This window comes from Nicotiana attenuata, chromosome 8 (genome assembly GCF_001879085.1).
Source record: "Nicotiana attenuata strain UT chromosome 8, NIATTr2, whole genome shotgun sequence".
Classification (NCBI taxonomy): domain Eukaryota; kingdom Viridiplantae; phylum Streptophyta; class Magnoliopsida; order Solanales; family Solanaceae; genus Nicotiana; species Nicotiana attenuata.
The window spans coordinates 6,583,695-6,599,590 of NC_031996.1; the positions used below are offsets into that span (position 1 = coordinate 6,583,695).

At 39.7% G+C, this 15,896-nt stretch overlaps 1 protein-coding gene across 1 annotated transcript in view; it reads left to right on the top strand.

Annotated features, from left to right (window-relative positions):
• LOC109230808 (cell differentiation protein RCD1 homolog) overlaps positions 1-12,568 on the top strand; it is a 16,824-nt gene extending 4,256 nt beyond the window's left edge. The window contains exons 3-9 of the mRNA XM_019396245.1: positions 372-461; positions 10,035-10,077; positions 11,114-11,220; positions 11,446-11,541; positions 11,631-11,821; positions 11,944-12,013; positions 12,165-12,568. Coding sequence (XP_019251790.1) covers positions 372-461; positions 10,035-10,077; positions 11,114-11,220; positions 11,446-11,541; positions 11,631-11,821; positions 11,944-12,013; positions 12,165-12,287 — 720 coding nt within the window. The 3' untranslated portion in view covers positions 12,288-12,568. The remainder of the gene's footprint in view (positions 1-371; positions 462-10,034; positions 10,078-11,113; positions 11,221-11,445; positions 11,542-11,630; positions 11,822-11,943; positions 12,014-12,164) is intronic.

Consider the following 15,896-nt stretch of genomic DNA (forward strand, 5'->3'; position numbering starts at 1 on the left):
AAAAAAGAAAAAGTGAAAAATCCGCACCACTAGGAGGAGAGACTATTCTGTCTTGTGCTGGGATATCATTTAAATTTACTCTCCATTTAACTGTTTTTGTACCTATGCCCAACTTAGAGGGTAAACAGGAACTACTATGTGTAGGTGTTCATATGCTTTATCAGAGCCCACATTATTGGTTCAGTTAAATTAGCTCTTTTACCATGGCGAGAAACCAGACTTGTATTCTCCGTCCAAATTTAATTATTCTTTGTTAAACTTCTGTTGTGGAATTTTTCAGTACAACTATTTGATTCTTATTTCTTAAACTTCTACTGTGGAAGTCTCTAGCTTTTTCTATATGTTTTTAAATGTTATTTTGCATGTTTCAGGAGATAGTTTCCATCTACCCTGTTTTGTCACCACCAAACCTGACTCCTGCTCAATCCAATAGAGTTTGTAATGCACTAGCACTTCTTCAGGTATAGAAACTTCTTTATCTTGTGGAGTTTTTTACTTTTTTTCTTGATACTGTTTCTATTATTCATTCTTGTTGGTGATCTTTAAAGTAATGAGTTATTGTCATTATATGATTTCTTAATAATGATTAAATCTTCAGCAGTACTACAACAACAACAACAAACCTAGTGTAATACCACACGTGGGGTCTGTGGAGGGTAGTGTGTACGCAGACCTTACCTCTACCTCGTGAAGGTAGAGAGCTACGAGGTAGAGAGGCTGTCTCCGATAGACCCTCGGCTAAAGAAACACTAACAAGAAGCGACCAATAATAACAACACAAGAAGAAAAACAAAGACACTATGTGTAACAAAGATCTAAAAATAAGAAATACAATAATACTACTAACAATACTGGTAAGAATGACACAATATGGAATAACAAAGGTCAAGGAACCAAAAATGTAAGAATAATACTAATACTACTGGTACGATTAGGAGAAACTCTCGACTACTTATCGACCTACAATCCTAATTTTTGACCTCCACACCTTCCTATCGAGGATCATGTCCTCGGTAAGCTGAAGCAATGACATGTCCTGCCTAATCACCTCTCCCCAATACTTCTTTGGCCTACCTCTACCCTTCCTCAGACCTGCCATGGTCAACCTTTCACACCTCCTATCTGGGGCATCGATGTCTCTACTCATCACGTGCCCGAACCATCTCAGCCTCGATTCCCGCAATTTGCCTTCTGTGAGAAATATGACATGGGAAAATTATATTATTTAATGTACTCTAACTATAATACAAGTACCCCTATTTATAACAATACACAATGCCTACACTACTCCTATTCCATGTGGGACTATGCTTATTTACATAACAACTAAGTACTAACTAACTAACACTCCCCCTCAAGCTGGTACATACAAATCATATGTACCGAGCTTGTTACATATATAATACGAGGACCGGTGAGGGACTTGGTGAAAATATCTGCAAGCTGATCATTCGACTTCACAAACTTTGTAGCAATATCTCCTGAGAGTATATTTTCTTTGACGAAGTGACAGTCAATTTCAATGTGTTTAGTTCTCTCATGGAACACCGGATTTGATGTAATATAAAGGGCATCTTGATTATCGCACACAAGTTCCATCTGGCTGATTTCACCAAATTTCAACTCCTTGAGCAATTGTTTGATCCAAACTGGCTCACATGTTGCCATAGCCATTGCTCGAATAATAATCAGACGTAGAACGTCTATCAAAAGGTGATCTTGCCCAATCAACATCTGAATATCCAACGATCTGCTCATGGCCTCGATCCTCAAACAATAACCCTTTACCTGGAGCCGATTTTATATACCGAAGAATGCGAACAACTACATTCTAATGACTATCACAAGGAGAATCCATAAACTGACTTACAACACTCACAGGAAAGGAAATGTCAGGCCTGGTCACTGTGAGATAGTTTAATTTACCAACCATCCGCCTATATCTTGCAGAATCGCTAAGCGGCTCCTCCTGTCCTGGCAGAAGTTTAGAATTCGGAACCATTGGAGTGTCAACAGGTCTACAACCTGTCATTCCTCTTGTCTCCTCAAGAATGTCTAAGGCATACTTTCGTTGTGAGATCACAATACCTGAGCTAGACTGAGCGACCTCAAAACTTAGAAAATACTTTAATCTGCCCAGATCCTTAGTCTAAAAGTGTTGAAAGAGATGTTGCTTCAATTTAGTGATACCATCCTGATCATTGCCAGTAATAACAATATCATCAACATAGACCACCAGATAAATACAGAGACTTGAAGCAGATGCCGTTAAAACACGGAGCGATCAGCTTCACTCCGAGTCACGCCAAACTCCTGGATAACTGTGCTGAACTTACCAACCAGGTTCGAGGAGACTGCTTTAGACCATAAAGACTGGCACAAGCGACATACAAGGCCACGAGACTCCCCCTAAGCAATAAAACCAGGTGGTCGCTCCATATAAACTTCATCCTCAAGGTCACCGTGAAGAAAAGCACTCCTAATGTCCAACTGATAGTGAGGCCAATCGCGAACAACAACCATGGATAGAAAAAGGCGAACTGATGCTATTTTAGCCACGGGAGAGAAAGTATCACTGTAATCGAGCCCAAATATCTGAGTATATCCTTTGGCAACAAGATGGGCCTTAAGTCGATCAACCTGGCCATCCGGACCAACTTTGACTGCATAAAGCTAACGACAACCAATAGTAGATTTACCTGAAGGAAGAGGAACAAGCTCCCAAGTACCATTCGTTTGTAAAGCAGACATCTCGTCAATCATAGCCCGTCGCCAGCCTGGATGAGACAATGCTTCACCTAGACTTAGGAATGGAAACAGAGGACAAAGAAGATATAAAAGCATAATGGGGTGATGACAACCGATGATAACTTAAACCGACATAATGGGGATTAGGATTAAGAGTGGTCCGTATACCTTTCCGAAGTGCAATCGGTGTACTAGGAAGAGACAAGTCCGCATTAGGAGCAGAGTCAAGTGCATGACATGAATCAGCTGGGCTTGATGCTGGGCGCGAACGATGATGATAAGTCAAGAGTGGTGTTCTTGTGGCTGAGGATCTAGGAGGAGCAACACGAGACTCTTCAACGGTTGGTATGGGTAAGACTTCTGTTGCTGAAGGTGGGAGGAGCTATAGTAGACTCCTCAAAGGTCGGTATAGGTAAGACCTCAGATATCTCAATTCAGAAGAGGTAAAGAAAGGTTTAGACTCAAAAATGTGACGTCAGCTGACATAAGGTACCTACGAAGATCAGGTGAGTAACAACGATATCCCTTCTGAACACGAGAATAACCAAGGAAGACATACTTGAGAGCACGAGGAGCTAACTTATCTTTCCCAGGGGCTAAGTTATGAACGAAACATGTGCTCCCAAAAACACGAGGGGGAAGAGAGTATAAGGGTGACTGAGGAAACAATACTGAATACGGAACCTGATTCTGGATGGGAGATGAAGGCGGCCGATTAATCAAATAACAAGCTGTGAGAACTGCATCGCCCCAAAAACGCAACGAAACATGAGATTCAATGAGAAGTGTACGAGCAGTCTCAATGAGGTGCCTATTCTTTCTCTCTGCAACCCTATTTTGCTGAGGGGATAAGGACATGATGTCTGATAAATAATTCCTTGAGAAGTCATAAACTGCTGAAACTGAGAGGATAAATATTCTTAGGCATTATCACTGCGAAAAGTGCGAATAGAAACACCAAATTGATTTTTGATTTCAGCACAAAAATTCTGGAATATAGAAAACAACTCACAACGATCTTTCATTAAGAAAAGCCAAGTACATCTTGAATAATCATCAATGAAACTAACAAATAACGAAATCCCAAGGTTGAACTGACTCTACTAGGACCCCATAGGACCCCATATATCAGAATGAACTAAAGAGAAAACAGACTCTGCATGACTCTCAACACTATGCGGAAAGGAGGCTCGGGTATGTTTCCCAAGCTGACACGACTCACAATCTAATCTAGACAAACTAGGCACCATCTTCTGAAGCTTGGATAAGCTCGGATGTCCTAAACGTTTGTGAATTAGGTCTGGAGGATCTGTAACTAGACATGCTTTGGAGGGACTGAGTGAGTTAAGGTAGTAAAGGCCTTCTGATTCACGCCCTGTGCCAATCGTCTGTCCCGTACTGCGGTCCTGCATAATAAAAGAATCATCAATAAAATATATATACCACAATGGAGGGCACGAGTCAAACAACTAACATATGCAAGACTAAAAGGACAACCAGGGACATAAAGAACGGAATCTAGAGTGACAGAAGATAGGGGATTGGCTTGTCCAATTCCTTTTGCTTTAGTTTGAAACCCATTGGCTAAAGTAACAACGAGAAGAGATTGTGAATACACAATATTCGACAAAAGTGATTTATTATCAGAGATACGAACAGAAACGCATGAGTCCATGACCCATGGTCCAAGAGTAGTAGATTGGAACACAAGCAAAAGAATTACCAACAACAGAAGTATCAGTCTGAGCAACTGAGGCTGCTTATGGAGATGTCTGCTTACTTGCTCGATATTGAAGAAACTCATATATTCTCCTTCAGATAAAGAAAATCCCTGGTTACCTGTAGTCTCAGTCTGAGAAACATAAGCATTTTTGGGTGGTCGACCATGTAAGGAATAGCACACTTCACGAGTGTGTCCAAGTTTATGACAATAAGAACACTTGGGTCTAGATCTTCCAAAATGACCTCCTCCTCGTCTATTCTCCATAGTTTGAGATGCCCGATTTTTCACTGTCTGGGATGCAAAAACAGAGGAATCAAGTGTCTGTGATGAGATCATTGGGTGACTTGGTGCTGCAGCAAGGCAAAGTAATCGAGAGAATAATTCATCAACTATGGGGACAGTCGGACTAGCCAAAATTCGGTCACCTAGTGAATCAAGGTCATTAGGGAGTCCGACGAGTGTAAGAACTAGATACATCTTCTGTCGTTGCTCTTGTTGCTTTTCAATACTAGCAGAAACTGGCATCTACTTCTCAAATTCTTCCATGACTGCCTATACTTGTCCCAAGTAAGTACACATATCCAATTCCTGTTTCTTCAAGCTTGTCATTCGCGATATTACATCATAGAAACGGGATGTCATTAGTGTATAAAGTACCAGCCTTTTCCCAAACTAAATAACATGTCCGGAATGGACGGAACATGGGCATCAACTTGGAATCAATAGATCGCCACGGGATACTACATAACTGATCATTGACCTTCTCCCAAAGTGCTTTGGCCTTTTCATCACCGTCGCTAGCCTTTTTTGTTAAGTGATCTTGAACACCTTGACCTTTACACCACAACTCGACAGACAAAGCCCAAGCTAAGTAGTTTGAACTTCCCATTAAAGGTTCTGAGATAATCATAATACCGGAACTTCCATAACCAGTGTTTTTACATCCAAATACATCAACTCCCAAAGACATTGTTGGATTGAAAAGAGGTCTAGCAAATTAGCACCAAATAAAACAAAGAATCAACTGTAGTTGCCGGAAAACTGCCGGAAAAAAATATTGTAATTGCCGGAAAACTACTGTAGTTGCCGGAAAATTTTCAAAGTTCTCGGAATCAAAAAAGAAAATTACGGGTAGGCTCGGAATTATAGGGCGATCCAACTGTTCTAAAGAAGGGTTTTGAAAAAATGGCCGGAAAGGGCTCCACGCGCCGGCGCATGAAGCAGATCTCACCGGAAAAAACTGTCTCCGGTCGGCGCGTGGCGGCGCGTAAGTCGTCGGCTGCCGGAGGTGTTTGTTGGGGTTTGGTCGCCGGGGGTTGGGGGACCTTGTGGTGGTGTTGGTTTTTGCACAATATCGATGGAAATTGGTTTTGACGAAAAAAAAGCCCTAAAAAGTCGCCGGAATTGAAGCACGACGACTGTTTCGGCTGGGTTTTCTTTCCCGAATGTTTTCTCATTGCCGCTCTGATACCATGTGAGAAATATGACACGGAAAAATTATATTATTAAATGTACCCTAACTATAATACAAGTACCCCTATTTATAACAATACACAATACCTACACTACTCCTATTCCATGTAGGACTGTGCTTATTTACATAACAACTAACTAACTAACACCTTCCACAGGGGCCACTCCCACCTTGTACCTAATAACTTCATTCCTAATCTTATCTTTCCTGGTATGCCCACACATCCACCTCAACATCCTCATTTCGGCTACTCTCATCTTCTGGACATGGGATTTCTTGACTGGTCAACACTCAACACCATACAACATAGTTGGTCTAACTACCACTCGGTAGAACTTGCCCTTAAGTCTTGGTGGCACATTCTTATCACAGAAAACACCATATGCGAGCCTCCATTTCATCCACCCGCTCCAATACGATGTGTAGCATCCTCGTCAATCTCCCAGTTACATTGGATAACAGACCCAAGGTACTTAAAACTATCTCTCTTGGGAATGACTTGTATATCAAACTTCACGTCCATTTCTGCCTCATGCGTCCCCTCACTGAACTTGCACTCCAAGTATTCTGTGTTCGTCCTACTCAACTTGAAACCTTTAGACTCCAGAGTATGTCTCCAAACCTCCAACCTAGTGTTATCCCCACAGCGCGTCTCGTTAATCAACACTATATCATCTGCAAATAACATACACCATGGCACCTCCCGTTGGATTTGCCGCGTCAACACATCCATCGCAAGAGCAAATAAAAATGGACTAAGAGTCGATCCCTGATGTAACCCCATCAACACTGGGAAATGTTCCGAGTCTCCTCCCACAGTCCTCGCCCGAGTTTTAGCACCATCGTACATAATCTCTAATCACCCTAGTGTATGCTACTGGGATGCCACTAACCTCCAAACATCTCCATAGGGCCTCTCTCGGGACTTTGTCGTAGGCTTTCTCTAGGTCAATAAATACCATATGCAAGTCTTTCTTCCTCTCCCTATACTGCTCCACCAGTCTACTCACAAGATGAATGGCTTCTGTGGTCGACCGTCCCGGCATGAATCCGAACTGGTTCTCAGAAATAGACACACTTCTCTTCCTCCTCTCCACCACTCGCTCCCAAACTTTCATAGTGTGACTCAACAGCTTGATACCCCTATAGTTGTTACAATTCTGGACATCCCCTTTATTCTTGTACACCGGGACCATCAAGCTCCACCTATATTCATCGGGCATCTTCTGCGTCCTAAAAATGATATTAAATAATCCAGTAAGCCACTCCAAGCCTGCCCGGCCCGCATACTTCCAAATTCTACCGAAATCTCGTCCGGCTCAGTCGCTTTACCCCTACTCATCTTCTGCATCACCCACTCAACCTCCTCCACCTTAAAGCGCCTACAAAAACCATAATCTCGTTGGCTCTCTGAGTTTTCCAACTCACCAAGTACGATGAACCTGTAACCGTCCTTGAAATATGTCTGCCACCTAAGCCTAATAGACGCCTCATCCATCGATACTTTACATTCTCGTCTTTAATGCACCTCAATTGATCCAGGTCCCGGGACTTCCTCTCTCTAACCTTAGCTAATCTGTACATTCTCTTGTCACCACCTTCACTCCCCGGCTCCTCATTCAGGCGCACAAACGCCATTCTTAGTCGTCATGACCGCTAATTTTGCCTCTTTCTTAGCCTTCTTATAACACTCTCTATTCATCCTCCTCTCCTCCTCGACTGTGCTCTCCACTAGCTTCAGATATGCTGCTTTTTTGGTTTTCACTTTTTCTTGGACTTCTTTATTCCACCACCAGTCCCCTTTGTAGATCCCGCGTTTCCATTCGTGACCCCTAACACCTCTCTAGCAGCTTCCCTAATACAATTCGCTGTCAAGGACCATATATTACTTGCGTTACCACTACTCCTTTAGGCCCCCATAGCCACCAACTTCTCCCCCATCTCATGGGCTTTGTCTTTAGTCAAGGCTCCTCACTTGATCTTAGGTTGACTATACACCGCTCTCTTCTTCCTCTTTCTCTTAATCTCCAGGCCCATTACTAAGAGCCTATGTCGTGTCGAAAGACACTCGCTCGGGGATAACCTTGCAATCAGTGCACAAGCCTCTATCGTCCTTCCTGCAGAGAAGGTAATCAATCGGAGTCTTGGCCACCGTACTCAGAAAAGTGATCAAGTGGTCTTCCCTCTTCTGAAAACACGTGGTAGCTATCACCAAATCAAAAGCTTTAGCGACCTCCAACAACGAAATTCTTGCCTTGTTTCTACCTCCAAAGCCGAACCCGCCATGCACATCGTCATAGCCCCCAGCAGTCTCCCAATATGGCCATTAAAATCACCTCCTATGGAAAGCTTCTCGGTAAGGGCGACACCTCGAACCACCTCGTCTAAATTCTCCCAGAAGTGCCTCTTGACCTCCTCGTCCAAGTTCGCTTGGGGCGCGTATGCACTAATCACGTTTAAAGTGAACCCACCAACCACTAGCTTAATAATCATCAGCCTATCGTTCACTCTCCTAACATCTACCACTAGCTCCCCGAGATCCCTATCAACTAAAATACCTACTCCATTCTTGCCCCTAGCAACTCTGAATATCACAATTTAAACCCGTTAGTCTAGTACCTAACTAGTCTAGTACCTGAGATCCCTATCAACCACTCCCGTGCTCTAGTGCCTACTCATCTAGTATCCTGGACACACGCTATATGAATCTTCCTTTTCTGGAGAATCTTCCCTAACTCTAAAGACTTCCCTGTCAATGTCCCTATATTCCAGGACCCAATCCTCAGCCTAGCGGTTCCTTTACCACCCTTGCCCCCACCCCCGCCCCCACCCAAGGACATGACCTCACTCTACCATACCTCACCCCAGCCACAATAATCTAAGGGATACTAAGCTAGTACTACTACAGCACGCAACAAGGTAACTATTGCACCTTAAGGCACCGGTAGAAAGCAACTACAGAAAAGCAAGTAATTGATGCAAGTGAATGTGTAGTAAACGCAAAGACAAAGAACGATACAGAATAGATCAAAGTACATAAAGAGAGAGAGATACAGATTGAAATCAAAATATATAACGACAAAAGGATACAGAATAAATCAAAATATATAAAGACAAAGAAAGATAGAACCTGGAACGTATTCAAGGATTTCTAGCCGCTGCCTCCGCCCACACTGAACTTTGTTTCAGTGGGGCCTGCTACTGAAGCCTGCTGTAACGCCTGCTGGAGTCGAGGTGTTGCTGTAGAACCAGATCCTAGCATCGCACACACCTTCACTATCCCTGCCGGAGCTGTCCTTTACCGTCGGCAACAACCGCCGGTCAACCTACAGAAGAGAAAGAAAAAAGAGGGGGAAAAACGAGGGGGGGGGGGGGGACGAGGGGGATAGGATTTGGCTGGTCTAGGATAGGTAGGGAAAGATTTGAAGAAGAAAGGAAAAGAAAATAAAGAAAGAAAGGAGAAGAAGAAGAAGATGTAGGGGCGAAGGAGGGGGGGGGGGGGGGCGAGAGAGGAGAAGAAGATGAGAAAGAGAAAAGGAGATGTTTACCTGTATGTCCGGCGTGGTCTTGCCGGAGAGTTGCCGGAGAACGAGAAGTACCCAAAGAACGAACGAAGGAGACGAGAGATTAATGAGAGAGAGAGAGAGAGAAAGTCAAAATAGTGAAGTCAAATATCAAGCTATAAACTGGTCCAAAGGCCATCAATGTCAGCTTGGATAAATCTTCAGCAGTAGGGTGTAGAAAATTGTATAGGTTTGGGATTGTGGTTTATGTATCAAGAAAGGTGAAGGAGGGGTTATGCACCAGACTGGAAGGTGTTCAAATTTCATTTATTGACATCCTATAAATATTAGTTGGCAATACCTGTTAATAGTGAAGTAGTTTTAAGTTTTTATTATCAAAGAAAAAGATTCGAGTTCTATTATTACATGGAGCAAATTGCATGTCAAAGATCAGGTTCTAATAATAGTGTAACTGCTTTTTCAGGATAATCTCTTTCACAGTGCCTCCATTATTTAGGTTTTTTGCAAGTCAAATCTTCTACTGTTTCCTAATGAAATTGCCTTCAATTGCTTTGTATTTTTGCAGTGTGTAGCTTCTCACCCTGACACCAGAATGTTGTTCCTCAATGGTAAAGATTCTGTTTCTTCTTTTCTTTTTTCTTTTAAATTTTCTTAGCTGTTTCTCAATTGCAATCAGCTTGGCCTTTTTGATATACAAAAAAAAGGCTTTTCTGGCTGCTCTTTTAGGTGGAATGTCATTGGAGAGAAGATGACAATATCCATAAACATCCTCTTGTATATGGATACATGATTGGCCTGTCTTTGCTTGATACAGATCATTAACCTATTCAGTTGATATAATTCCTTGACAGCATTGTTATTGTCTTGTTTCTTATGTTTGTTCAAGTGCAGGAACACTAGAAATTGTTTTATGTTGATTTGTAAATTGTTACTTCTGTTGATTTGCAGTTGTTCATGAATGCAAAGTGTTTCCCTTAACAATGTCACAGACACAATTCTTAAAACCCCTCATTTACCTTATCCCAAAGCAAAAAAGATATTCTTAAAACTCCTCATAGTTACATCTCTTATACCACGGGCACTTGCTTCGTGCTTTTCACTTAATAAAATTCTTATTTACTTGTCAAACACACACAGTCAAAGAATAAAACCCAAATAGTATCAAATTAATGTCACTTGGCATTCACTTGATAAATCTTTAGAGGAGAACTGGAATTTGATTTTCACGTGAAAACACTATACTTGGTTGTATGTTATCCATTACTCAAAAAAGAAATTATACATTTTTCTTGGAATTCACAGCTGTCAAGTTATATAGACTGTCCTTCCTCGGCAGTCGCTGATGTTCATAAAGAGGAGGAAAATTACATGTTTGTGGCCTTAGGTTCGTTGAAGCACTGGCTAGTGCAACATAAGCATGTCCTAGATTACTATCCCGGCCCCCATATTATTCATGTAAAATGCTTTTTAACCTTCAAAAACTAATACATATTGTAAAAAAAGAAGACGGAGTTTATATTCTTGATGTATTTCCGAGATCTGGATCGACCTCAGTTTGATGATAATCGTAATTGTGATCCATCATAGTTGTGATCTTTTGTTAGTTCCCTTGATAAATCCTTCTGACTGTTTCCTACATTGCAGCGCATATTCCGTTGTATCTGTACCCTTTTCTTAATACAACAAGCAAGTCAAGACCTTTTGAATATCTGAGGCTTACTAGCTTAGGTGTCATTGGTGCCCTGGTGAAGGTAATAAGTCTGCTGAATTTCATGCATCTTTTTCTCTTTCAGTGTTAGTGTTATCAAGGTTTTGTTCATGATCATATCTACTGGGAATGACAGTCTATGAGAAGGAAATCATGATTTGTTAAATTTCAGGAGCTCAAAATGCTGTTTATGGAATCTTTCCCTGCCTTAATCAATTATTGTTCTGAAGTTCAGGTTACTCTGTTTCTTTTGATTTTCTCTGTGCAGGTAGATGACACTGAAGTTATCAGCTTTCTCCTATCGACAGAGATAATTCCCCTGTGCTTGCGTACGATGGAGATGGGGAGTGAACTGTCAAAAACAGTGAGTGCTTCCTCAATGACAGTTTCCGACCATATCCCCCCTTGCTGATCAGATTGATTTTCATGCATCTAATTTGCTCATGCTGACAGGTTGCAACTTTCATTGTGCAAAAAATCCTTCTAGATGATGTGGGTCTGGATTACATCTGTGCCACAGCTGAGAGGTTTTTTGCAGTAGCCCGAGTTTTAGGGAATATGGTTGGTGCGCTCGCTGAACAGCCTTCATCAAGACTGCTGAAACACATAATTAGGTGCTATCTTCGTTTGTCAGATAATGTTAGGTTAGTTTTCTGTATATCACCATCCCAGTTTTCCTTTCAGCTTGTTTATGTGTAATATATCACAGCCCTCTCGTGTCTTCCCTTTTTTATGGGCTAAAACTGATGTGCACTGGTTATGGCAGGGCATGTGATGCACTGAGAAATTGTCTTCCGGATATGCTTAGAGATACCACCTTCAGCAGTTGTCTTCGTGTACGTAATGCTTGCAATCTAAGTAGCTTCCCACCCAACACCCCCACCCCCAACCTGCTTCTCCCATAAAACATGAAGCATTCTTTTTCTGGAATTAGGCCTTTTCTTTTTCTTCGTATCGTTGATTGAGTTTGCCCATTGTGCTTGTCAGGAGGATCCAACAACGAGGAGGTGGCTACAACAATTGATCCATAATGTTAGTGTGCCTCGGGTTTCTTTGCAGGCGGGAGGTTTTGATCATATGCTGGTGAATTCACTGAGTTCACACAACTAGAACTTAATTGAGACTTGATGTTTCACTGAGTCCCACATTGGTGGCTTGGTTGGAGTATTTAAGGTGTATAATAGGAATGCATATCTTTACGCGTATTGCCATAGCGTATTTTGTGAATTTTGGAGATTGGCAACTTTATTATTCGCTACAAAAAGGAGATCAATAATGTTATTAGACAATCTAGCAGACTTTATTTATGCAGATATGGATTTTATCCTCCTTGAGGAGATATAAAGGTGAGAGAGCTCAGTGCATTTACTGAGTAGACTTCCCTGATTAAATTAATGAATTCCTTTCATTTTGCTCTAAGGGTGTGTTTTGGAAAATATTTTTCAATTTTTTCATGTTTTGTTGGCTTAAATATTTTGAAAAATATTTTTCTCGTGCACTTTTCCCTATCAAAAGAAGAGCATACATTTTCTAAAACTCTTTTTCAATCTTCCCCATCCTATTCCCCATGCCCACCAACCCCACCATCCCACCCCTACCCCCACCCACCCTCATCCTAAATATAAATATTATTTGGATTTTAATGTTGTCGATAGAGTACTTTTTTTTTTTCATCTCAATAAAATGAGTACTTTATTTTCATGATGTAGAAAAAGTATTTTCTGTTTCAATAAAATGGGTACTTTCTTTTCATGTTGCAGGAAAAATATTTTCTTTCATTTCAACTGAATGCGTACTTCCTTTTCGTGTTGTAGAAAGAGTATTTTTGTTTTGTTTTAATAAGAAAAAGAGTATTTTCTTTATAGTTATGGAGCTCACATTTCAACGTTATTCATATTTGAAAAAGTAAAGCACAGTTCTTTTGGGTTTGTGTGAATTTTTAAAAGAGTACTTAAATTCTTGAAGAAAATAGAGTCTAAAAATTGTTGAGTATTTGTGGGAGAGGGGGAGAGGAGCACATGAAACATGCGGATTTGGGGGAAAAGGGGTTAGGGGAGTAGCATAGAAAATTATTTCTAAAAATATTTTTTACCCTCTAACCAAACACTAAAAAATATTTTTCGAAATTTTATTTTACTCACCAACATAATATGAGAAAATAAGTGATAAAATTACTCATTTTCTAGGAAAATATTTTCTAAGGAAAACGTTTTCGTTCATACCAAACACACCCTAAAAGAAATATTATATGGGTATTAAGTTTTAATATTAAATTGAGGGGTCTCTCATAGAAGTTTAATTCCTTGCATCTTTTCTTGAACCGAGGGTCTATCGGAAGCAACCTTTCTACCTCACAAACGTAAAGGTAAGGTTGCATACACATTAGCTGTCTCAGACTTCACTTGTGAAATTTTAATGAGTATGTTGTTAAGCTTAGCAACAAAAGGTGGGTAATGTCATAGTACATAGTATAAAAATATGCCAATTCCATTCCTTACCTCAACGATTTTCAATATAGACCAGATGTTTTTACGTACACGATACACTCGAGATTCGGATTATGTTTGTATTGCTATGTGGTCAGAAGGATCTCAACCTGATCTTAAATTGAAACCTATTTTTTTTTCTTAATCATAGCTCTGTGCTACAAATTACAATACTATCAAATATATAAATAACATTATTTATTAACAAATATATTACCTATTTTTAAAAATTCAGAGGGAGAAGAAGAGGCAAATATTGGAACAAAAATAACATTTGATTCGTCGATCCTCCAAATAAAAAAGCAAGGTTTGTGTGAGGGAGATATGGGAATTTATGAAAAAGTTACAATTGCCACCACAAAATAGTACACCACACGCCTTCATTTATATTATTTTTTGGCCGGAAGATCGAAAGCTAATTAAAAGACATTGGACTATCTTGACACATACCTCGTGAAATGGTTTATGCATGTTTGTTATCAAGAGCAACAAGATCAAGTTGGTAAGGAGAAAATTTTAAAGCTTCCATAACTTCAATTTCACAAACTAGGGTCATTCAGTTGCAAAGCGAGATATGTAAGAATTAAAATCTCAGGATTATAATCCAGAGATAGTTAATTGAAATTTTTACCTCCTATAGCAAAGGTTAACATCTTATTTATTTTAAATAAACACCATTAAAAAAAATTATATTCTATAGATACCTTTTACTATTTATAGCAAAATATCTAATTTTGGTACCTCTTACCCTAAGCCACTAAATACGCTATTCAGTTACACTATTTTCTTTCTCTCTCTAATTTGATACATGTCATTCTCTCTTCCAAATAATACCGGATGCATTAACCGACCATCACTTCTCTTGGCTGGGATTTTGGAACCTCCTCATCTCCGGCGAAATCCAGTTGTACGACTCTCTCTCTCTCTTTCTCTCTCTCTCTCTGTCTCCTTTCATCTCCTAGATTTTTCGTCAGATTTGAACTTGGTTATCTCAATTCCCAAATTCAAAAATGGGGAAAAATGATTTCTTAACCCCAAAGGCAATTGCGAATCGAATCAAAGCTAAGGGCTTACAAAAGCTACGATGGTACTGCCCTCTTCATCCTATGATTGTATTTTCCGTCATCCTCTGAAAATACACGAATCAAAGCTAAGGGCTTACAAAAGCTACGATGGGTTTTTGTTCGACGGTGGATTCGACGGAAATTAGGGTTTGTTCTTGAACAAAGACGACGGATTTTGGGGCTGAGCAACTTGATTTTCTGTTAATATATTTCAACGTATTTTCAACGTATCACACTGTATTTTCATGTATTTTATTGTATTCATTGTCTTTTTTTTCCATTGTAATTCAATGTATCTCGTTGTATTCCATGTATTTCATTGTATTCACTGTCTTTTTTCTCATTGTTTTTCAATGTTTCCCGCTATATTCTATGTATTTCATTGTATTCACTGTCTCGCTATATGCCATGAATGTATTCATATATTTTTTTAATTAATATAAGTTATGTATTCAGATGTATTATATAGTTTCTCTAAAGATTGCTATATTTTTGGGGTATTTTTCGGTTGAGAGTCTTTTTTGTAACTGAAAAATACAAAATTTGTGTGTTATAATTGAGTTTGTTGAGTTATATTAGGAGTCTATTATGTTAATTGATTCACTTTCCGTTTTAAAAATAGTGTAATCCCCTATTTCACGCCGTGAATAAAGTCGAATACAATAATATGTCCAGCTGTAATCCCATGTTTCACTCCATGAATACAGTCGAATACACTCGAATACAACAACTGACTAGCTGGACTTCCCCTGATTCATGCCTATTTTTGCTACTGTATTCATGAATACAATAGCTTAAATACATCTAATACATCTTGTAACCACAGAAAAGGTATCTATAATCCGTAATATAGCAAATAGTATCTATAGATGACTCATTACTACTAAAAGATAGTGCTTTATGAAAATTTTTCTAGTTAATTCCACATCTAGTATGTAACAGTTAATACCACTATTTTAGTATAATATATATATATATATATATATATATATATATATATATATATATATATATATATATATATATATATTGTATTAGCTAATACCCATAACTAAATATAGTATCAAATTCTAACCTCAATTTATAATCCTAATCCCGGTAACCAAATGATCCCAATATTATAACTTGTTTAGCCTAGCTTCTCCAAACCTAGAAGCAGTTCTTTTCCA